General features: G+C 48.5%; 2 protein-coding genes across 4 annotated transcripts in view; both read right to left on the bottom strand.

Moving 5' to 3' along the window:
- Positions 1-1,218: 1,218 nt before the first annotated feature.
- SUPT4H1 (SPT4 homolog, DSIF elongation factor subunit) lies at positions 1,219-6,540 on the bottom strand. Of its 3 annotated transcripts, none has more exons than XR_005222665.2 (6): positions 6,375-6,540; positions 5,679-5,785; positions 4,184-4,239; positions 3,755-3,808; positions 2,056-2,160; positions 1,700-1,753 (listed from the first exon to the last, which is right to left on the bottom strand). XR_005222665.2 is itself a non-coding variant. In XM_037880658.2 (5 exons), exons 1-5 carry the CDS (start codon positions 6,441-6,443, stop codon positions 1,686-1,688), a joined length of 354 nt encoding a protein of 117 aa, XP_037736586.1. In that variant the 5' UTR covers positions 6,444-6,534; the 3' UTR covers positions 1,219-1,685. The 3 variants fall into 3 exon arrangements, 1 of the variants encoding a protein (XP_037736586.1); XR_005222666.2 differs by having other exon boundaries at positions 2,056-2,188; XM_037880658.2 differs by lacking the exon at positions 2,056-2,160 and having other exon boundaries at positions 1,219-1,753; positions 6,375-6,534.
- Positions 6,541-14,789: 8,249 nt separating this feature from the next.
- Positions 14,790-23,289, bottom strand: part of RNF43 (ring finger protein 43) — a 131,543-nt gene continuing 123,043 nt past the window's right edge. Inside the window, exon 9 of the mRNA XM_027830405.3 lies at positions 14,790-17,537. Coding sequence (XP_027686206.2) covers positions 17,494-17,537 — 44 coding nt within the window. The 3' untranslated portion in view covers positions 14,790-17,493. The remainder of the gene's footprint in view (positions 17,538-23,289) is intronic.

A 23,289-nucleotide genomic window follows, 5' to 3' on the forward strand; every position in this document is an offset into this window, starting at 1 on the left:
CTCTCTTCAAATGAAGTCAACATGTTCGTTTTCAAGGAGTTTTAACTCACAGGAAATCTGGATGGAGAGTAAGAAACCATCACCGAACTGCCGAGACAAACACCAAGAGGCAAAATCTCTAATCAGGGAAGTGTGAAGAATCTCTCTGAGCAATGAGCTAAATGCCTTAATGACTCAGCACCAGGAATACCCCTGAAGTCACAAGGCCACATACCCCTAAATCATGTTGGAAAAAGCTCACCCTCAGACATACATTTTTCTTCACACTTGCAAAAATATTCTTCTCAGTTTAAATGCAGAAACTTTCATGCGAAGCCAGTTTTCCAGGCTCAATTGATAGGATGCAAAAATAGGGCATTATAATGGACACTGATTGCAAGGTTAGTTCCAGAGAGGAAGGAAAATATGATTCACATGGCTAATTTTTATGAGCTGCCGAAGTGCTTTGTCAGCTTTAAAGTTTATAAGTCAGAGACCATCCCATCCTCTATGGTCAGCAGCTCTTGCTGGACTAGCATGGAATGAAGAAGAGTCTTATACAAATACAGAAGTAACATGAGCAGCATTTTCACAGGAGACAAGCGGGAAGAGGAGTAGGGAAGTGCCATCTGCCTGGAGGGCAGGGCACCGGTGAGAGCACAGGGGACTCTGGAGTCCAAGCCGTATGGAGTGTGGGATGCAATGTGTGCACATACACCCCTCACTTCTCCCCTTCACTGTGTCCAAGTGCTACCACAAGCCAACTGGAGTCCCTGGTACCCCTCCACGAGCCTTTTTCTTGCTCTACATGCCACAAAATCCTCAGCACCAGCTTCACCTTCCTGCCTCCAGCTTGTGCTAGGTACTACACAAGCAAACAGGGAAAGCCTGCTTGTGACTGTTAGGAGCTACTGCACTATCCAGTGCTCGGTAATGTCCTCCTTCACCCCAGCTCCCTCCTCCCTTCAGCACCTGGCGCTAGAGCTTCAGCCATTAGACTCTGCTCAGTAGTGCAGAAACGAGGCCCAATCCCAGTGAGCACAAGGATTCCCATCTGGCCCAAGGTGCAGAGAAAGGGGTGGCAGTTGCAGAGTCCAAGCCCAATCTACAATTCCAGCATGCAAAGGGCAGCAACCAACCAGAACAACTCCCACGGTGAGTCCCTGTATGGGGCCCCAACCCTCCTCAGACAGACTGCTAGGAGGCTGGTGCAATAGGTGACTAGGAAAAGAAAACAGATGCCTGTGACCACATTTTTATTGGGAATATTTACACAAAACAATCCCCCTCCCATGACCCCTCCCCCACACAACGTCTGGCTGATCTGCTGCTTCTGAAAAACTCGGGGGGGGGGGGCGGGGGGGATTGGGGAGGGTCGTCTGTACAATGCTCTTAGAGAAATCCTTCATCATACACAGATGTGTTCCTGCCAACCCACTGCTTCCCCCATCCCTGGCCCCTGGGCTCAAAGATTCTCCATCTGCTCGGTGAAGAGAGAGGCACCTTAAGAATCCAGATAATGCTTGAGAAGCCCCCACTACCACCGCCATCACATCAGGAGTTCCTGCTCACCTTCCCTCCCACCCACCCCCAGGACTGAAAAGCACCAGAGCTGCTTCCTAGAGCAGTCTCTGTACCCCAGCTGCTCTGCAGAAAAGGAACACTGGCCAGATGCTGGAGACTCCTCCACGTGGTGCAATGACGGCTTAGGTTTTTATGGCTGTGTCTCGGGATTTGTAGGCCACACCTCGGCTCTTCAGCTCCCGCACAATCCCTGCAACAAGGGGACAAACAAGAACTTCAGTGTCATTTGGAAAAGGGAGATTTGGGAAATCTGGTGGCATCCTACCCCAGGTGTAGGCCCTCACCCGGCCCCATAATGCCCAAAGCCTCACTAATACTAATTACTCTGGTTCACATTCCTTGTGAGGTGGGCAAGTCTCAGCCCCATTTTAAAGACGGGCAGCTCAAAGGGCCCTTAAATCATCCAGTCTGACCACCTGTATAACACAGACCATTACATGCCACCCAGTCATCCCTGGATTGGACCCAATAACTTGTCTTTGACTAAAGCACCTTGCAGAAAGGCATCCAGTCTGGATTTGAGAACATCAAGATCAAGAATTCACCAATCCCTTTGGCAGGTTATTCCAGTGGCTCATCACCATCACTGTTAAATATCTGGTTTCAGAGTAACAGCCATGTTAGTCTGTATTCGCAAAAAGAAAAGGAGTACTTGTGGCACCTTAGAGACTAACCAATTTATTTGAGCATGAGCTTTCGTGAGCTACAGCTCACTTCATCGGATGAAGTGAGCTGTAGCTCACGAAAGCTCATGCTCAAATAAATTTGTTAAATATCTGTGTCTGTTTCTACTTTGCATTTGTGTGGCTTTAACTTCCACCCACTGGGTCTTGCTCGGCCTTTCTGCACTAGATTAAAGAGCCCTTTGGCATCCAGTATTTTCTCCCCATGTAATTAATTCCCCTGAACCTTCTCTTTGACCAGTTAAACAAGTTGAGCTCTTGAAGTCTCTCACTGCAAGGCATTTTCACCAGCCCTCACATCATTTCTCTGGATTTCTTTACACCCTCTCCAATTTTTTCATTTTTTTAAAGTGTTGATTCAACAATTGCATGAAGTCTTCCAGTATTGTCTTATCAATGCTGTATATGGAGGTAAACATCGCCTTCATAGTCACTACTCCTGTTTATGTATCATGGCTCACTTTAGCTCTATCTGCCCCAGCATCACACTGGGAACTCAGGATGATTTGCTTGTCCACTTGACCCTTCAATCCTTTAAAGGCTCACTGTTCCCATTTGGTAGGTACAGCCTGCATTTCTTCTTCCTAGATGCATTGCACTGCATCATCTCCTTTTCCCCAAACACTAGGTAGGGCTAAGGTTTGAGCAGATTCCAACCATGTGAGTTCTGAGCTGCCTTCTGAGACTGTTGGCAGGTTGCCTGGATGGTTTCCCCACCTATCTCCTTGGCTGTCTACAGTTTCTCTCTCCATGCACATTTCCACAGAGAAGAATTTTCGGCAGTTGGCAGGAGGTTACTCTAGCAGCATGGCCAAACTACTGAAGCTTTCAGAGCTCTGTGTAAGCTTGACAATTTGTGTCTCTTACCCACAGAAGGTGGTCCAATAAAAAGATATTACCTGACCCACCCTGTCTTGTTAATATCCTGGGACCCACATGGCTAAAACACTGCCTGCCCCATCTTCATCATTTACTACTCCCCCTTTGTCTCACCTGCAAATTTGACCAGCAATGATTTTATGTTTACATCCAGATCAATGGATATAAACATGATGGAAATGTTGCCGCTTTGGGCCTCCTACCAATGTCGGCGGAACCCCACCAGTAACACCCACATTACCCACGTTTGATGACGATTCCCTATCGACAAGTACTTTTTGAGATTGTCAGTTAGCCAGTTTGCGCTCAGCTTAACACATGCTCTGATACTGTACAGTTCTCTTTTTAAAAACAAAGATCAGAATGGTGTGTTGTACTAAATCAAATGCCTTACAAGAATCTAGGTAAATTACACGTATGCATTTTTATTAAGCAAACATATAATCTCAAAATGAAATCAGGCAGAGAGGTACAAAACTTGCCTGGGTCATACAGAAAGTACATGGCAGAGCTGAGAAGAGAATCCTGATCCTCCCTCCACCATGTGCGCATTCAGGTGAGTCCCCCTACATGGGGAGAAACCATCCCACCATGCTTTTAAAAATCAGGAGAAAAGTCAGCCAGATTACCTTGGGGCAGACGACCAGTTACAGACACTGCATACACACCAGGCTTGAAATTACCTACAAGAGAAAGACAAAACCAGCACACACGCTGGCTTATTCTCCACATCACCATCCAGGCAAGAGAACTCAGCCTGTGGTAATTTGGTGTGTTGAATTCCCCCCACCTCCACTCCAAATTCAATGGTAATAAGGGAGGAATTCACTAGAAGGGAACGAGAAAGCACTTTTCCCACGGAGAGTAAATCACGGTGTCTTTAAAGGACACCTGCTCAACAGCAGGGCACCAGCCAGGACTCCACAGCCCCACCTGGGACTTATCCAACCCCCCTGGCCCTGCAGGGGTGGTGAGAAAAGCTATTGCTGCTACCTGAACATTCGTCAAAGGAAAATAAGCTAAATTATAAATCCATATTAGAAGAGAGAGACACTCACTGACACGCTGCCACTTGGAGACCCAGCTGTCCTCAGGGCTCATCATAGCAATAATCCTGCAGAAGAGAAGAGGGTTAGTGCACAAGGCATGTTCCTGACAACAAGCCCCACCACACAGCACAACCCAGACTAACCAGAGATAGGATGAAGAGCAAGTCAAGACCCCCTCCCCAACAGTGCCCTACATTCCCCAGCACTTGGGAGCAGTGGGATCATGGATACTAGCAGCAAAAATGAAGCCCTCTTCTATGGTGTCACCATGTCAGAGCTCCCTCTGGCAAAAAACAAAGCGGAGGAGGGGGAAGCGTGGAAACAGGAGACTCCCATCTACCCATGGGAACGTACCAGCTCCAGCAGGTTGAGCGAGACATGTCTGCCTTGACCAGTCAGATCAGACACTTGAGACTCCACTATCTATACACATGGCTGGCACTGGGAATGAGGGTGGATAATCAGCCGAATATGAGCTCCCATAGGAAGCTGTAGCCAAAAGAGATAATATGATCCTGGGATGCATAAACAGAAGAATCTTGAGTAGGGGTAGAAATGTTATTTTACATCTGTATTTGGCCCTGGTGCGACCACTGTCAGAATACTGTGTCCAGTTCTGGTGCCCACAATTCAAGAAGGCTGTTGATAAATTGGAGAGGGTTCAGAGAAGAGCCATAAGAAGGATTCAAAGATTAGAAAACCTGCCTCATAGTGACAGACTCAAAGAGCTAAATCTATCTAGCTAACCAAAGAGAAGGTTAAGGTGTGACTAGATTAGTCTATAAGTATTTACAGGGGGAACAAATATTTAATAATGAGCTCTTCAATCTAGCTGAGAAAGCTGTGACACAAGCCAATGGCTGGAAGCAGATGCTAGACAAATTCAGATGAGAAATAAGGCATAATTTCCTAACCATGAGAATAATTAACCATCAGAACAATTTACCAAGGATTTTGGTGGATTCTCCATCACCAACCATTTTTAAATCAAGACTGGACGTTTTTCTACAAGTTCTGCTTCAAGAATCACTTTACTGACAAGCTCTGGCCCATGTCCTACAGGTCAGACTACGACATGGCCACAACGATCCCTTCTGGCCTCGGAGTTCGTGTATCTGTGTTACGCAGCGGGGCGGCCAAACGGCGGCTCATGAGCCACGTGTGGCTCTTTTACAGTTAAGGTGCAGCTCGCAGAGCCCCCCATTCTCCACCTACCAGACTGGATGGGGGGGAGCTCGGGGCTTCTGCCCTGCACCAGGATGGCTGGGCTAGGGGGGAATCTGGTCAGAGGGAGATAGGTCTAGGAGCGTCAGCCCCACGGGAGGCACATGCCGGGACTCAGTGGCTTCAGCCCCACTCTTGGTGGGGCGCCGAGCCCCAGCAGGCGGCTCCCACAGCCCAAGGGGGAGCGGCCTGGCCAGGAAGCACTAGAGCTAGTGTCTAGTAGCACCTGAGTTCCCAAAAAGACACCGTGGCCCCCCAGCTGCCTTGGCCCCAGGCTCACCCATCAAAGGAGGAGCTGGTGCAGTCATAGACCATCTCACGGTTGCCCTTCATCTGCAGGTAGGCGTCGCAGTTATCGCACCCGTCATACTCAAACTGGTCAATGGTCTGTGCGGCAGGAAGAGAAGGATCAGAGCCTGGTGTCCCCGCGTGTGTCCCCTTCCCCTCCGCGCCTGCCTGCACCACCCCGCACTCGCCCCGTGTCCCCCGCCTGCCCCCCACCGCGCCCGCCCCCCGGCACCCGCCTGCCCCCCCACTCGCCCCGTGTGCCCCGCCTGCCCCCACCCCCCGGCACCTGCCTGCCCCCCCCACGCTCGCCCCGTGTGCCCCGCCTGCCCCCCACCGCGCCCGCCCCCCGGCACCCGCCTGCCCCCCCCGCACTCGCCCCGTGTCCCCCTCCCCCCCACCGCGCCCGCCCCCCGGCACCCGCCTGCACCACCCCGCACTCGCCCCGTGTCCCCCTCCCCCCCCACCGCGCCTGCCCCCTGGCACCTGCCTGCCCCCCCCCACTCGCCCCGTGTCCCCCGCCTGCCCCCCCCCGGCACCCGCCTGCCCCCCCCCACGCTCGCCCCATGTCCCCCTCTCCCCCCCATCGCGCCCGCCCCCCGGCACCCGCCTGCCCCCCCCACGTTTGCCCCGTGTCCCCCTCTCCCCCCCACGGCGCCCGCCCCCCGGCACCCGCCCGCCCCCTCGGCACCTTGACCAGGGAGCAGAGCAGACAGGCCCGCAGGTGTCGCAGATCCTTGGGCACCGTCTCCAGCGCCATCACTCGCCCCACCCGCAGCGCAAGAAGGCGAAGCCCGCGGAGCACAGACAGAACGGCCCGGCCACTTCCTGTGACGGACAAGCCGACTTCCGGTCCCGCGCCACGCGCAAGCGCAGAATGCTCCGTTCCCAGGCGGGGGAGGCGCGAGCGGGAGAACGGCCCCCCCTCCGCCGGGCGGGGCTTGGCAACGGGCCTGAGCTCGCTTAGCAACGGGGCCCGGCTCCCTGCTGACGCCCGGGGCGGCCCGGCGGGAGCGGCGCCCGCTGCCCGCAGCCCTCGCGGGGGTCGGAAGATGCGGGGCGGCCGCTGTGCCCGGGCGGAGCTGGCGTGTGGCCACGGGGGGATTGAACCAGCGGTGTCCGGGGAGCTGGTAGCGGCTGCCCCGCTGCGGACCGGCTCCCGCGGGGGCGGGGGGCCAGGTGCTGGCCGGCACTCATGGACCAGTGGCTTAAACACGCAAAGTACGCGAGAAGTGACCGAGGGCCTATGTTGCTGGTTTACATCACAGTGCAGAGCTTATCCGTGTTAAGAACCAGAGCTGGGCAAGGAAAGTGTGGGCCCCTTACTGGATGGGGGAGGCAACCTGGTGACAGAGGATGTGGAAAAAGCTAATGTACTCAATGCTATTTTTGCCTCTGTCTTCACGAACAAGGTCAGCTGCCAGACTGCTGCGCTGGGCAGCACAGCATGGGGAGGAGGTGACCAGCCCTCTGTGGAGAAAGAAGTGGTTCGGGACGATTTAGAAAAGCTGGACGAGCACAAGTCCATGGGGCCGGATGCACTACATCCGAGAGTGCTAAAGGAGTTGGCGGATGTGATTGCAGAGCCATTGGCCATTATCTTTGAAAACTCATGGTGATCGGGGGAAGTCCCGGACGACTGGAAAAAGGCTCATGTAGTTCCCATCTTTAAAAAAGGGAAGGAGGAGGATCCAGGGAACTACAGGCCAGTCAGCCTCACCTCAGTCCCTGGAAAAATCATGGAGCAGGTCCTCAAGGAATCAATTCTGAAGCACTTGGAGGAGAGGAAAGTGATCAGGAACAGTCAGCATGGATTCACCAAGGGCAAGTCATGCCTGACTAATCTAATTGCCTTCTATGATGAGATAACTGGCTCTGTGGACGAAGGGAAAGCAGTGGACATGTTATTCCTTGACTTTAGCAAAGCTTTTGACACGGTCTCACACAGTGCCAGCAAGTTAAAGAAGTATGGGCTGGATGAATGGACTTTCAGGTGGATAGAAAGCTGGCTAGATCGTTGGGCTCAATGGGTAGCGATCAATGGCTCCATGTCTAGTTGGCAGCCGGTATCAAGCGGAATGCCCCCAGGGTCGGTCCTGGGGCCGGTTTTGTTCAATATCTTCATAAATGATCTGGAGGATGGTGTGGATTCCACCCTCAGCAAGTTTGCAGATGACACTAAACTGGGAGGAGGGGTAGATACGCTGGAGGGTAGGAATAGGATACAGAGGGCCCTAAACAAATTGGAGGATTGGGCCAAAATAAATCTGATGAGGTTCAACAAGGACAACTGCAGAGTCTTCCACTTAGGATGGAAGAATCCCCTGCACCGCTACAGACTAGGGACCGAGTGGCTAGGCAGCAGTTCTGCAGAAAAGGACCTAAGGGTTAGAGTGGACGAGAAGCTGAATATAAGCCAACGGCGTGACCTTGTTGCCAAGAAGGCTAATGGCATTTTGGGCTGTATACGTAGGGGCATTGCCAGCAGATGGAGGGATGTGATCGTTCCCCTCTATTCAAGACATTGGTGAGGCCTCATCTGGAGTACTGTGTCCAGTTTTGGGCCCCACACTACAAGAAGAAGGTGGAAAAATTGGAAAACGTCCAGCGGAGGGCAACAGAAATGATTAGGGGACTGGAACACATGACTTATGAGGAGACGCTGAGGGAACTGGGATTGTTTAGTCTGTGGAAGAGAAGAATGAGGGGGGATTTGATAGCTGCTTTCAACTACCTGAAAGGGGTTTCCAAAGAGGATGGATCTAGGCTGTTCTCAGTGGTAGCAGATGACAGAACAAGGAGTAATAGTTTCAAGTTGCAGTGGGGGAGGTTTAGGTTGGATATTAGGAAAAACTTTTTCACTAGGAGGGTGGTGAAGCACTGGAATGGGTTACCTAGGGAGGCGGTGGAATCTCCTTCCTTTGAGGTTTTTAAGGTCAGGCTTGACAAAGCCCTGGTTGGAATGATTTAGTTGGGGATTGGTCCTGCTTTGAGCAAGGGGTTGGACTAGATGACCTCCTGAGGTCCCTTCAAACCCTGAGATTCTGTGATTCTCTTTCCTGTGTGAATCATGTGCAACCAGACCATTCCCCCAGCTAGATCAGCAGCAGAGGCTGAATCCCTTGATCTTCAGATGCTTTGTAAAGACTCTTGCTAATTGAGCTACAGGAGAAACTACTGACACTCGTGTAGACCACGAGTAGGACTTGATATGCATTTTCCCAGTGAGTTACTCAACTGTTTATTAGTCAATAGTAGATTATTGGGCCCAGATCCTCCATGGAAGTTAGGTATCGGGGGTAGCCGTGTTAGTCTGTATCCACAAAAACAACAAGGAGTCCGGTGGCACCTTAAAGACTAACAGATGTATTTGGGCATAAGCTTTCGTGGGCTAGAACCCACTTCATCGGATGCATGGAGTGAAAATTACAGATGCAGGCATTATTATACTGACACATGAAAAGAAGGGAGTTACCTCACAAGTGGAGAACCAGTGTTAGTTAGGACCCTAAATGGAAGTTAGGATCCTAAATACCTTTGAGGATCTGGGCTTTAGTGACCAGGAATTTTGGAGTCTGTTACTGGCTCTGGAAACTGCGTGTGGCTGGAGAAGAGAAGACAGGTCTCCAGTTCATTCCTCTGGCAGCAAGACAGAAATACCCTTGCCTGAAGGGAGGGGAGCAGTGCACAAGTGACTGGTTTCCGCTGTAGTGAGCTTGGCTTTTTTCCTCTGGCTCTTTTGGAGTATGCCTGCACTGCAGTAGGAGGTGTGATTGCAGCATGTGTAGACATACTTGAGCTAGTTTTACTCTAGCTAGTTCAGGTACTAATAGCAATGAAACTGGCAGCACGGACTAGCTGCTCAAACACACACCCACTAGGGAGCCTGGGTATGTACCATAAGCCTCTAGGGCCTGTGCTATGTTAGCTCATAGGTTGTAGCTGGCTCATAATCCTCTATGTCAGGGGTCAGCAACCTTTCAGAAGTGGTGTGCCGAGTCTTCATTTATTCCCTCTAATTTAAGGTTTTGCGTGCCAGTAATACATTTTAATGTTTTTAGAAGGTCTCTTTCTATAAGATACAACTAAACTATTGTTGTATGTAAAGTAAATAAGGTTTTTAAAATGTTTAAGAAGCTTCATTTAAAATTAAATTAAAATGCAGATCTTATCAGTTTAGTGTGATCCTTGCCCTTGCTTTTCCTTGCTGAGTTTTCCAATGTCTGGCACGTATTTGGATACTTTGAGCTGCACACAGGCTTCTGAGTGATCAGTTGTTAACTGGCTCCAAGAGGGACAGAGGACAGATTTCATGTGTGAAAATATCTGTTCACACAGGTATGTGGATCCAAATGCTGAAAGCATTGCGAATGCAATTTTCTTCAAACAGTTAAATTTCACTCAGATCTCGAAACTTTGATGCCCACAATTCTGAGCTTTTTAACTGAATGAGCTGCATTTCGAAATCTTCAACACCCATCCACTGAAACACAGACAAATCCAAGTCACTTTAGTTGAACTTTTCAGGTTCAATTAGAAAAGAAAGCATTGGGCCAAATCACTGGAAATCTTCAAATCTGTCAGAAAATTCTGATTCCAGTTCTTGCATGTACATTCTAATCTCAACATCAAACACAGTGTGCTGTTCCACGTGATGTGAAAGTGATGTAAGCAGCAAATCAGGACTTAAAAATATCCCGGTACAGTGGCGCTGGAACAGTTTTTAAGGTGGGGTGCTGAACTGCGCCCCCTCTTGCCCCTGTCGGCACCCCTCACTGCCCCAGGCTGGGGCCAGTGGGCCACAGCTGGGGGGCTGCAGAGCCCCAGGCCAGCGGCCAGGACCCGAGGCCAGCAGCAGAGTCCCCTGGACTAGTGGCCGGGACCCGGGGCCAGCAGCGGGCTGAGCGGGGCTGGCAGATGGAACCCCAGCTGGCAGGGGGCCAGCGGTCGGTACCCCAGGCCAGCAGCGGAGCCCCCGGGACTGATGGCTGGGCTGAGCAGGGCCAGCAGCGGGCTGAGGGGGGCCAGCGGACGGAGCCCCAGGCCAGCAGCAGAGCCCCTGGGACTGGTGGCCAGGACCCGGGCAGTGTGAGTGCCACTGAAAATCAGCTTGTGTGCCGCCTGCCTACTCTTGCTCTATGTAGTCCAGCCACTGGAAGATAAAGAACCATTCCGTGTTAGTGTGGGTGATGCACAATAAAAAATAAATTGCTGTACTGCTCAAAGCCTCGGTCCTTCATCTAATTATCTCCTTTTTCTTTCTTCCTGCCTCTTTTCCTTTACTTTTCAGTTTTTGATTTGATTCACTTTTCTTTCCTCTTTCTCTGTTTAACTCTCCCATCCTCCCACACGCTCATCTAATGCGCTTACTTCACCTCCTCACTTTAGAGTATCAGGAGGGGAGAGATGATGAAGCCATTTTGTTGCCCCAGGAATGTGACTTGTCCTGCCTTTTCTTCCAGGAAGGGGATGGGAAGCCACCAAAGGAATCTGAAGAGGGGTGTCTTTGTTGTGTCTGATTCCAGCCCCTGCTCACTGCAAGGAATGAGGGGTTTGTGACATTAGTTAATGTTTGTGCAGCGCTTTACTCAGGCTACTGGAATTCCTGGAACCCAGCAGATTGCACAGGCAGCTAACACAGAGAACTACAGCTTGGGCTTGTCAGAGGGCAGAAGCAAACCTGCCTACTGTGCTATCTTCACAATGCTGGCTGCCCAAGGGGTGGGGCGAGGGTAAGTACAGTAGTTACTCACCGACAGAGACAACTGGACCAGGCTCCCAATGACTATCCCCCAAACCTAGCACACAGCTCCAGTGGCCTATCTCCCCTTGAGACACTACATGTGGGAGGAGATCCCCCACACTCTGGTTGTGGGGGAGAAGGGAGAGAAAGTAAGTCAGGGTGGTTTTCACCCTGTCCACACCCACACCTTCAACAGTCAGCAGTCCCTCTCCCTCATGGACTAACCAACTTCTTCTGTTACCAGATAAGGAGCTAGCAGGCAGTACTACAGATTCAATTCCTACTGCTGATGTGTGATGGGTTGTTACATTTGTACACAATAGCATTTGGTTTTGTTTTTTTCAAAAGTAGAAGATTAACTAGAAGCAAACTACATTGAAAGAACATTATTTAGGTTGCAAAGTGCTACTGGAGCACTTGAAAGTTAGGAAATGTCAAATTTAGGGTAGCTCATGCAACCTTAATTTGCCTTCTTTGTGTGTATGTGTTTTTAATTAATTGACCATATATTGTTTTTCCTATGAGACCTCTGCCTCATTCAGTGCACAAGTTGGGTGCACAAGTGAACAGAATTAAAGTTGCACAGGCAACCAACTTTCAAGTACTTGACTTTGCTCACGTACTGGACTGCACCTCCTGCTCCCACCTACAGCTAGGAGCTTGGGAGTGTCCTTCTCATGTCAACATGAGATCATTTGAAATAATTTATTTCTGTGGAATTGGAAGGAGGCACCTTCTTAGAACACAAGCCTCTAATGACTGTATATAGAACAAAAACACAAGAGCAGACCTGATACGTGGATAAATATATTAGTAAATAAATATATTTCTGAGCACATCACCGTATTCAAACATCTTTGTTTCCATCTCAGACATAAATATACAGATTTGCATATATAAAAAACCTATTCTTCCTTTTTGGTTTGTAATTTACCCAAAACACCCAAGAGCCTTGCAGAACAGACTCAGCAAAAACTAAAAACCATGTTCACATTTCAAAAGGATCTGAGCTTTACAAGACGAAGGAACAGAGGGTTCTTTGCATGAATGAAGGAGGCTACAGACACAACTCTGGGAGCTGTGCCCACTTTGGGCTCCTCTCAGTGACACTGGCTGTCCTGGGAAGAGGATATAACTCAGCTGCCTGTGAGCTCTGGGAAAGTGCTGAGGGTTCGGTAATGAGTAATGCTCATTTGAGAAGCTCTGGCGTTCACTTCTACTCCCAGCAGGGTCCTCCACTCTCTTAGGGCAAGGAAAGAGAGCTTAAAAACTGAACCCCTGCCTTGGACAAATACTACAAACATTCAATGCCTGATCCTGAGAGCTGCTGAGCACCTGTACATCTCCTTGAAGTTACAAGTCCCTTTGGAGTTGCAAGTGTTCAGCACGTCAGGATTATTTTTCATTGATTCCAAGGCCAAGGAATCTATTCCTCCTCCTATTTAATGGTCCCTTGGAATAACTCTTCCAGGCAGAGCTCTTCCCCTTCTTCCCATCTGATAACCTAAATGGACAGAACTGCAAACCCTCCCCCATCTAAACTATTCCCTAGATCTGCTCTCCATGCCCAGAGGGATCCTGAGGCCTTGATATGTTGGTTTTGTGAAAGAAAAGTAGCAGCATAAGGCCAGGAAATGAAAACACTTTAAAGTGGGAGCTGTCCAGTGCAGCCCACCTAATACTGCAGTACAGAGCAGCAGGGGTCCTATACTACTGAGCACACATTCCACTGAGCCTGGGGCTTATGTCAGACAGAGTCCTCCTAAAGGAAAGAGATGAATACTATTGAATAAGAGACCTAGTCTTTCAAGGTGCCAAGCGGGCTCAATTCCTGCAGCCATCAACGGGGGTTAGTTCTGGGGTGGAAGTCTGCAGCGTGCAGGATCCTGCCCTTGGTCTGAAAGCCGCTTGGAGTTCAGGACCCTCCTCTTTGTTAAGTCAATTGAACAGCATTTGGCTGGGGCATGTGATGAGCTGCATAAGAAGAGCCATAGGCCAGCATGCACTGTAAGCAGAACCTTGGGAATCTAGGCCAGCGCCTGCTTTTACTTCTAGTTTAGTGGTGACCTGCGAGGGGGACTGGGCTTGTGTCCTTTTCTTTCTTCTTTATGATGGAGAAAGAAAGCCTGAAAGGTTTAAGATACAAATCTGTTTGTTTTTGCCCTTAGAAATCCAGACCCTCTCCATGATGAAAGACTTTGCGATTGGCTGAAGAACTAGTGGAATGGTGATATCACAGGAGCCAACAGAATGAAAGCAGACCAACTGGGGGAAGAGATTTTGGTTAGACTATTTACAACAGTGTTATTGGTTAGCTGTTATTAACACCTGGATAATTTCAGTAGCAATGGACACTTGGGAGACAGGAAGCCATTGTTACTGATTAAGGAGTTCAGAATTCACAGTAAACTTCCCTGGGATCCCCTCCAAAGGTCCCACATCAAAGAACACAAGAGTTAGACCAAGATCCATCCAGGCCAAGGCTCTGTCTCTGACAGGGGCCAGCCCCAGTTGCCTCAAAGGAAGATGTAAACAGGGGTGGCAAGTTATATGGGGGTGTGGTGCCCGTGCTCCAGGAATATTCAGAGCCCGGGGGCCCAGTTCCACCAATGTTCGGGGCCAGGTCTCTCCCCCGGCCGTGCCTGCTGCCCCTGCGTGCCTCCCCCGGAGCGTCTCCCAGCCCCGCCTGCTGCCCCCGGGTGATTTAAAAGGGCTGCGGGGCCCCTGGCCACCGCTGCCACCACTGGCAGCGCAGCGGGGCTGAGGCGACTTCCTGCTCACCCTCGCTCCACGCCACTCCCAGAAGCAGCCGGCATGTCCCTGCAGCCCTAGGGGTGGGGGGTATCTCCCTGCACTGCCCCAACCCCGAGCGCTGAATCCGCAGCTCCCATTGACCGGGAACTGTGGCCAATGGGAGATGCGGGGGTGGTGCCTGCAGGCAGCTGCGCGTGGAGACCCCCAGTCCCCCCACCAAGGTGCCGCTGCCAGAGGGGTGTGCAGGTTGTTTTCGGGAGCCGCCCAAGATAAGCACTGCACCCCTCACCCTCCCGCACCCCAACCCCTCCACCCCAGCCCAGAGCCCACATCCCACACCCAAACTCCCTCCCAGAGCCCGCCCCCCCGTCCCTCCTCCTGCACCTCAACCCCCTGTCCCAGACCAGAGCCCGCACGCCACACCCAAACTCCCTCCCAGAGCCTGACCCCTCACCCCTCCCGCACCCAAACTCCCTCCCAGAGCCTGCACCCTGCACCCCCTCCTGCACCCCAACCCTCTGCGCCAGCCCAGAGTCCGCACCCAAACTCCCTCCCGCACCCAAACTCCCTCCCAGAGCCCGCACCCCTCCCGCACCCAAACTCCCTCCCAGAGCCTTAGGCAGGTGTGTCGGGGGGTGGAACTTGGACCCATTCTGGGCACCACCAAAAATTATACAAACCTGCCGCCCCTGGGTGCACACACCTCACGGTAGCAGCTGTGGGAAAATCTGCCCCCACATCAGGTCTCGGCCTGGTCTCTCCTACAGTAGAACATCAGAGTTACGAACTGACCAGTCATCCACACACCTCATTTGGAAGCAGAAGTACACAATCAGGCAGCAGCAGAGATAAAATAATACGTTTAACACAGTACTGTGTTAAACGTAAACTACTAAAAAAAAGGGAAAGCAGCATTTTTGTTCTGCATAGTAAAGTTTCAAAACCGTATTTTGAAATAACAACCATAATGCTTTGTTCAGAGTTACAAACATTTCAGAGCTTTGAACAACCTCCATTCTCAAGGTGTTCGTATCTCTGAGGTTCTACTGTAGTTAGAAACTGGCTTCAGCCCTGAAGCACAGGCCGGGGGACTAATATCCCTTCCAGCATTCTCATTAGCATGAGAACTCTGGATATTTCTCATGTCCATATAACTGTCCAACCCCATTCTGAATCTTGCTAAATCCTTAAATGACTTTTTGTAGCAGCAAGTTCCACCGACTAATTATGCATTGTGTGAAAAAGTATTTTGTTTGATCAATTTTGAATATCACACCTTTTAATTTCATCATATGGCCCCTTGTTCTTGTGCTGTAAGACAGGGAGAGCAGAAGATCCCGATTTCCCTTCTCCAGACCATTCATTAGTCTGATCTGTCTCCTCTCTAAGGTAACAATCCCAATCTTTCCAATCTCTTTTCACATGAGAGTTTTTCCAGTCTCTGTTCATTCTCATCACCCTTGCCCTCTGAAACCCTCCACTTCCACAAAATCCTTTCTGAGAGGGCTGATCAGAGCTGCACCATGTCCAGGGGAAGCTGCACCACTGAGTTCTATAATGGCATTATAATAGCTTCTGTATTATTCTCAGTGCCATTCTGTATGCATCTTGTTTGCTTTTTTGACCACAGTTGCACACTGAACTGAGGTCAAATTTAATATGCATATCTTTCTAACAAATCTCCTCTAGCTCAGTTCTAGAGCAGTGTGATTCTGGAACAGCCTTCCAAGAGGAGTAGTGGGGCCAAACAATGTCACTGGTTTTAAAATGTAGATTGATACATGTATGAATGGGATTATCTGACAGGGTTGGCTGCGATAGCCGGGGACAGACGTCAAAGACCCGGAAGGTCCTTTCCAGTCCTATGTTCTGTGTTCTTATGTTCCAATAAGAAATCATGGGTTTGATGCAGGACTCACTGAGTGACATTCTCTGGCTTGTGTTATACAGGAACTCAGATTAGATGATCATAATGCTTCCTTCTGGCCTTAATACTTGTGAATCCATGAATTCCTGGATTTCTAAGGTAAATGCAAGCAACAACAAAAAACCCTCCTCGTTTTTTCCAGCCATCTGCCTCCACCAGAAAGAAGCTAGAACAGGACACAGCTGATTTTGAAGAATTCATTTGCAGGTCACTGAAAACATCTTAAGATTCCAGAAATGTTAGTTGGGGCTCTCCTGAGCATTTACTGTCCCAGGTGCTTTCCCAGGGACTCCAGTGTGCGTCTCACTATGCCATGTGATGATGATGGCAATAATCACGATGAGGAAGGCAGGAGGAAGACTCCTGCTGGCTAATGGATTAAGAGGACAGTCTCTCATTTCTCCATGATTCCCATGCTTTCCAGAAAGATGCTTAGAAAGGCTTTGAAACATGCACTGTAAGTGAGCTACTGAGCACAGTTATAGGGCTGGCCTTATAACTACTTTGATAATTAAGCTAGGACTGAAGTGATGAATGAGGAATCCAATAACACTTCCAGGTAACGTAATGGATTCTGAGAAGATTCTCAGCCCCAGCTCTTTCCTGGAAATGCTAGCAGAATCTGGAATGTCCTCACTGCTCCTCCAGCTGGATCCTAGGATAGGCAAAATTACAAGTTGTGCCCACCCTGGCCTCAGCTGAAGGATAGTTAATTGCCAAGTGGCAGGGACCCTCAATTCCCATTGCAGTCAGTGGAAGCATCTTGCAGGGTCAGGACCTAAGAGAGCTCCTGCAGTGTAGAAATGGAAGAGAGTAACCTGTGCTTAAGTTTAAGCTTAAATAAGAGTATTCAGGGTTAGTGAAGTAGGCTGGCCTGACTTTGACCTAAGTGAGGAAATGAAAAAGGCAGGAGCTATTTGGCTATATAATGTCATCTCTTCAGCTTTTAGTCTCACAGGTCTGCCCATTTCCAAAACATTTCCAAAAGCCTCCAAACTCCCACAGGTTTGTGACCATGCCAAAATACCAGTTTATGTCTACCCAGCAGGCTCTCCAGATAACGAACACTGGACACAGGGTTGGAATGAATAAGTCCATGCCCCCAGAGTGTCTTCTGATCAGTGTGTGCTGTCTGTGCCTTAAAAGGAGAGAGCAGTGGTGGTTTTGTATGACCACAGTATGGTAATGTGGGCGGGGAGCAGGCAGGAGGGGGCATCATGGAGGTTACCAGCACATTTTGTTTCTCAGTGTGGGGCAGACTAGGACTGTTACTACACTACCTGCTCAGAGATACAGGAAATAAGTCACTGATTCCAGTTCTTGTTCGTTTCCTGAATGTTTTGTCCACTCTGGCTCTCTGTAGTATGCAGATGAGTTCATCTTTCATTAAACAGAATGTTCGTACACATCTTGGATCTCCTCCTTGGATCCTGCATTCAAAAAAGAAAACGTAAGTCACAGGTATCCCAGCCCCCAAGGCCCAGCTCCAACGGGGTCTTGATCCGGAGATAATACGGAGAACAACTAATGCCCCCAGGTTCCTGCCAGCATGTCCTGGGGGAACCTTCCTGTCCCCACATGCATAGTCAGTCTAGCCTTCCCAGGTAATGAATAGTCCAAGCTACAACTAAGGATACAACAAAAAGTGCTCTTATAAGTACCTGGTTCACTCAGAACTTTTTGAAACCACTTACCATGGATGTGACACTTTCCAGGCTTTGTGCCAGCATCAAAGGGGTTTCGGTTGTTGGTGTTTTAGGGAGGCTGAGTTTGTTTTAATTTGAGTAAAATATATTCAGCCATTTTTGGATTATTAGTGATTGACAATAACAATTATTGTATACCCAGAGTGCCCCGACCACACCCTCCATGCCCTGGGCTGTACAGCAGAGTAAACTTGACTACAGTACAAGGAGTACACAAGTTCTTTGGGTGCGGGTGCAAGTGGGTGTGTTGTGTGTCAAGAATGTACTGGAGGAAGCTACATGGAAAGTTGTGTAATTGTTTCTGAGTTGACAATGAAGTCAAGCCCCAGCAGAGGCAGAGTTTGAGCATGAACTCCAGGCTTGCGTGCTCTGCTGAGGTAGTGATAGGGCCCGACAAGTGCCTTTCTCTCTGAATTATCCAGGCACTGCATGGTTTACATAGAGGTGTTTCAGCCTATGGTCTGCTCACAGACTATTTGCCAGGACTATTGCTTCAAATATTCACTATTTCTGCTGTGTGACTAGGCACATAAATCACATGGGATCGTTTCTCCCCCCTCACTGAGTGACTCGCAAATCATAGAAGATTAGAATTGGAAGAGACCTCAGGAGGTCTTCTAGTCCAACCCCCTGCTCAAAGCAGGACCAACACCAACTAAATAGTCCCAGCCAGGGCTTTGGAAAGCCAGGCCTTAAAAACCTCTAAGAATGGAGATTCCACCACCTCCCTAGGTAACGCATTCCAGTGCTTCACCACCTTCCTAGTGAAACAGTGTTTCCTAATATCCAACTCAGACCATCCCACAAGGTGTCTCACAATAGATACACAAGTATGTCCAGAACAAATGCACATCTGTACGAGTCTTTACAACATTCTCCTTGCCCCAAATTTATTGAGAATGAAAGGAAACAGTTGCTTGTCTGAATGTTTGTGGAAAGTTAATACAAAAGGTTGTGAAACCTGTCACATCAAATTCAGTGTCTACAAATACTTCATTGCTTTGGAAATGGGACTAGACAGATTAAAAATACAGGCAGAAAATAAGCAAATAAATTTAGCTTGAAAAAAGAAGCTGCTAGATTTGGGAAGATTAATCCCAAACAGTTGCGATGCAGAAGGACTATTCTGTCTCTGCACAGATGTACATAAATAGGTAATAGATAAGGTGCCAGTAGGTAGTGCTCAAAAATATGTAGCACTGTTCCTGGGTTTTGCAGGACCAATAAAATCTGTTGTTAAGCACTGGAGATTGTTTCTCATGTGTAATATTTAAATGCAGTTCGCAATGTGGAGTTAAAGAGTTTTTACTTGTCTAATTCTACTTTGTGGCTGACCAGAGGCCCTGAGTCACTTTGGCAAAGGCCGTGAGCAACATTCCACGCCCGTCTGCAATGCCAGTGCATGAGGCTGCCTGTGAAGCAAGCATTCTGCAGCCTTGTGGACAAACGCTGAAGCAGCTGCAAGGCTAACATTCTGCAGTGTCCCATTAGTGTCGTCCCAGGACAGTGAAGTGTCCACACACAGTCCAGCTTCACAAACCAGACCAGGAAATAACTGAAACACTATTAAGTGCTTCTGCTTTGGTCAGAATCAAGTGATAAGCTGCAGCTATTACAAGTGATGGATGATGTAATGATCTACAAGGTAGCGGACAGTTCCAGCAAATAATCAATATGGGAATTTTTGTAAAGGTCTTGGATTTTCCCGGAGAATATCACTTGGAAATCAGTCCTAAGATGAAACTGCTACATGCACCACACAGTGAAGAAAGAACTTAAATACCAGCTTGACAACTTTGTGGAGAGGGGAGTCTAAAAGAAAGTGAAATGATTGACGGACTGCACAGCAGTCCAGTAGCTATTAAAATACTAGACAAACTCTGCTGTTCACCCCATACACCTCAGTGAAGCTCTAAAACACTCCCATTGTACTTTCTTAGCCACTGGAGGGATCCTGCCCAGCCTCACAATGGAGCTGTTCTGTTCAGACACCACAGATGGCTTCTGGCAGGTAAAACAGGATCAGAAAGCAGCTCTTTGACAAACATCTGGACTCCTTTAGGCAGATATAAATGGCAGGGAAGGCCATTTGGCATTTCTCTGTCTCCAGAAGAGCACCAGGGATGTCACCACAAAGTGCTAGAGGGACTTACGGAATTGATGTAATTGCAAATGGCATATAAGGGCTTGTCTACACAGCGCCACAGTGTGGACTATGGGGGTGTGAATTGCAGTGCACACTAAAATGTTGTGCTGTAACTGCCCCATGTAGACCCTGCTGGCATGAACTAAAATGTACCTTGTTTGCATTAACATAGTCCCGTTTCAAGCAGGACTATTTTGGCTGTAGCGGATTGGTTGTGGAGACGCCCTCGCAGATGCTAATGCTGATCATGATCATATCCTGATTGCACTGTTCAATAGAGAATTTCTAGTGAGCCTGAAACTGAATAATAAAAAGTGAGTCTGTGCCTGTCGGCTGTGCCACGTATCAGACACCTTTGAACAACAGAAAGCTGAAAACCAGACCTGAGACGCCTCAGGAAGTTTTGGAAATGGCCATCCAGAATATCTGGATCAGAAGGAAGAGTATTTTTAGTATTCAGGAATATTGGAAATACTTAGAAGAAAGAGAATCAACTTCATGAAAGCTTATGCTCAAATAAATTTGTTAGTCTCTAAGGTGCCACAAGTACTCCTTTTCTTTTTGCGAATACAGACTAACACGGCTGCTACTCTGAAACCTGGGCAGTAACTGGAGTTCTTCGAGCTGTGTTGTTCACATATGTAGTCCCCTCAAGATGTATATGTATCCATGTGCTCTCAATTGGAGATTTTTGCTAGCTGTGTCTGTTAGTCTGTGCATGTGCCCTGAACACCCTCGTGCCCCGTACCAAGGGCATAAAGGGTGGAGTTGGACCAATCGCCACTTCAGTTCCCTCTCTACTTCAGACCCGCAAGTTGTAATAGGATGTTGAAGCAGAAGGGAAGGCGGGAGAGTCATGGAATAGACATATGAATAGCACATCCCAAAGAACTCCAGTTACTGTACAGGTAAGTAACTTCCCTTTCTTCTCAAGTGATTGTCCCTATGTATATTCCACTCGAGGTGACTCCTAAGCTATGACCTGAATAAGGAGGTGGGAGCTTGGAGTCTTAACCAAGCAGAGGCCTTTGCTGAAAGAAGCATCCAGTCTAGATGCCCCAAGTGGTAGCTTTACAAATGTCTGCAATGGGGACATTTTATAAAGAAGCACCTAAAGCTGCCAGAACTCTCATGGAATGTTCCCTATTATTTGGTCATTATAATTTGACTACCTTGTAGCACAAATTGATATACTACAAAGCTCATTTCATCAGCCTCTCTGGTGATATGGGGTTTCCCTTCATCCTTTCAGCACAGAAAACAAACAGTCTTGGAGACGACCAAAAGGGTCTGGTCCTTTGAAGATAAAATGCAAAGGGCCTTTTAATGTCTTAAGTGTAATTTGGCTTCACCACAGTTAGTATGAGGGTCTGAAAAAAATATGGGCACACGGATGACCTGCTTTAGATACAACTCAGACACAGGTTTTGGAATGACCTTTGGATATGTTCTCTGCGATACCCGATCTGGACAAAAAATGCACACTGGGGTCCGCCATAGGAGCACCTAGTTCACCTACCTCCTTGCAGATGTTATTGCAATGAGGAAGGAAGTTTTCATGGATATATGCTGTAAATAGCATGTAGTCAAAGGTTAAAAACAGGGACCCATAAGGCCTGATAAGACTACATTTAAACCCCAGGGGTTCCTGCATGGGGGAAATACTCTCACTTTTAAAAATCTGGTAGTGATAGGATGGGAAAACACAGCGTATTCCTCTACAGCTGGTTGGTGGGCACTAACAGCAGCGTGGTACTCCCGGAAAGAACTGATTGAGAGACCTGTGTTCTTCAGGAACAGTATATACTATATACGCCAAGATCAAAGGAATTTTGGCATCCAAAGTCATTAGGTGACATTCACACCAAACAACAAATATTTTCCACTTTGAATTATTAAGTCTTTTTAGTGAAGACTTTCCTGCTACTGATTAGTATGTTGTGTAGTTCAGAAGAACATTTACTTTTTCTACTTCTGACATCTATCCAAAGCCCCTGCAGTTTCATGGAGGGTGTGTAGGTTGGGATAGTGGATTAGATTGTTGTTCTAAGATACTAGGTCTGGATCTAATGGTAGAAGTATTGGTGGCAATTGAATGCCATGTGAGTTATGGGAAGCAATACTGTCTTGGCCATACTGGAACTATCAAGATAATCTTTGCTGCATCCTGCCTGGCTTTCCGGTGCACCCTGGGAATCAAAGGAACTGGTGGGAATAGATGTACCTGAGCATCTGAACATGAAATGAGCAATGCATCCCCTGGGGACCCCACACTGAATCCCCATATGGACTAGAAAGGTGGACACGTCTTGCCCTCATGCATTGCAAACAAGTCAATTGAGGAGAGACCCCACCTTTTGAAGATGAACTGAATCACTGAATGCTTTATTTCCTGTTCATGTTCTGTCAAGGATTTCTCACTCAGATCTATCTGCCAGTGTGTTCTGTAATCCTGATAAATGGATAGCTGTGACTGTAATGTGATGCTGAATGCACAAATTCCAGTGTTGCACTGCTTCTCTGCACAGGGTTGATGACAAATCCCCTCCCTGCCTGTTACACAGAGCATGGAAGTTGTATTCCCTATCATGATCTGAATGGAACAACCCCATATGAATGGCAGGAACTCCTTGAAGGTGTTTTGGATTGTTCTGAGCTCCATGGTATTTATGTGGAGCTGAGACTCTTCAGGCATTTGCCTGCACTAAATGATGTTCCAGATGGGCTCCCTAACCCAAAGAGCAGCATCTGTAACTACTATCTCCACTGGAAGGACCTGTGCGGAGGGGGGTCTTTCTACCAACTGAGTCAGAGTAGACTCTTCTGTGGGATTGCTAGGAACACAGGCAATGTGTGTTGGTTTGGAATGCAGACTAACTTCAACCAGTTCTGCATCCACTTTAGGTGAAGTCTTGTTTTGCATATACTTTAGGTGAAGTCTTTGTTTTCACCTTGTTAGGACACATGGCTACAAAGATGCTAGAGGCCAGGTGTCCTAACAAGGTGAAACAAATGCTTGATGTTGTCTGAAGCACCTTCTGCAACTGTGCAATCAGACTGGTCATCATCTGGACACTGAATTAAGTAGTCCATCAGGGCTCTGCTAAATTCTGTCCATTGGGATGGTACTAAGGACAGCCTTTTCTGCGTTTACCTTTAGGCTCAGGGTACTGAAGAGATTAAGAATGGTCTGGATGTAATTCTGCATATCCTGATGAGACCTCTCCTTGATGAGCCTGTGATCCAAATATGGGTGTACTGATATCCCCATCCTTCTCAGGCAAGCTACCACTACAGATAACAACTTTATGAAAAGTCTTGGCGCTGGGG

The sequence above is a fragment of the Chelonia mydas genome, chromosome 17 (genome assembly GCF_015237465.2).
Source record: "Chelonia mydas isolate rCheMyd1 chromosome 17, rCheMyd1.pri.v2, whole genome shotgun sequence".
NCBI lineage: Eukaryota > Metazoa > Chordata > Testudines > Cheloniidae > Chelonia > Chelonia mydas.

Excerpts from the sequence above, each read along its gene's own strand:
- SUPT4H1 (XM_037880658.2), bottom strand. The coding sequence starts at position 6,443 with ATGGCGCTGGAGACGGTGCCCAAGGATCTGCGACACCTGCGGGCCTGT. Across the intron at positions 5,786-6,374 it reads TGCTCTGCTCCCTGGTCAAG|ACCATTGACCAGTTTGAGTA; the intron begins GTGCCGAGGGGG and ends CCTGCCGCACAG. Across the intron at positions 4,240-5,678 it reads ACCAGCTCCTCCTTTGATGG|GATTATTGCTATGATGAGCC; the intron begins GTGAGCCTGGGG and ends TCTCTTCTGCAG.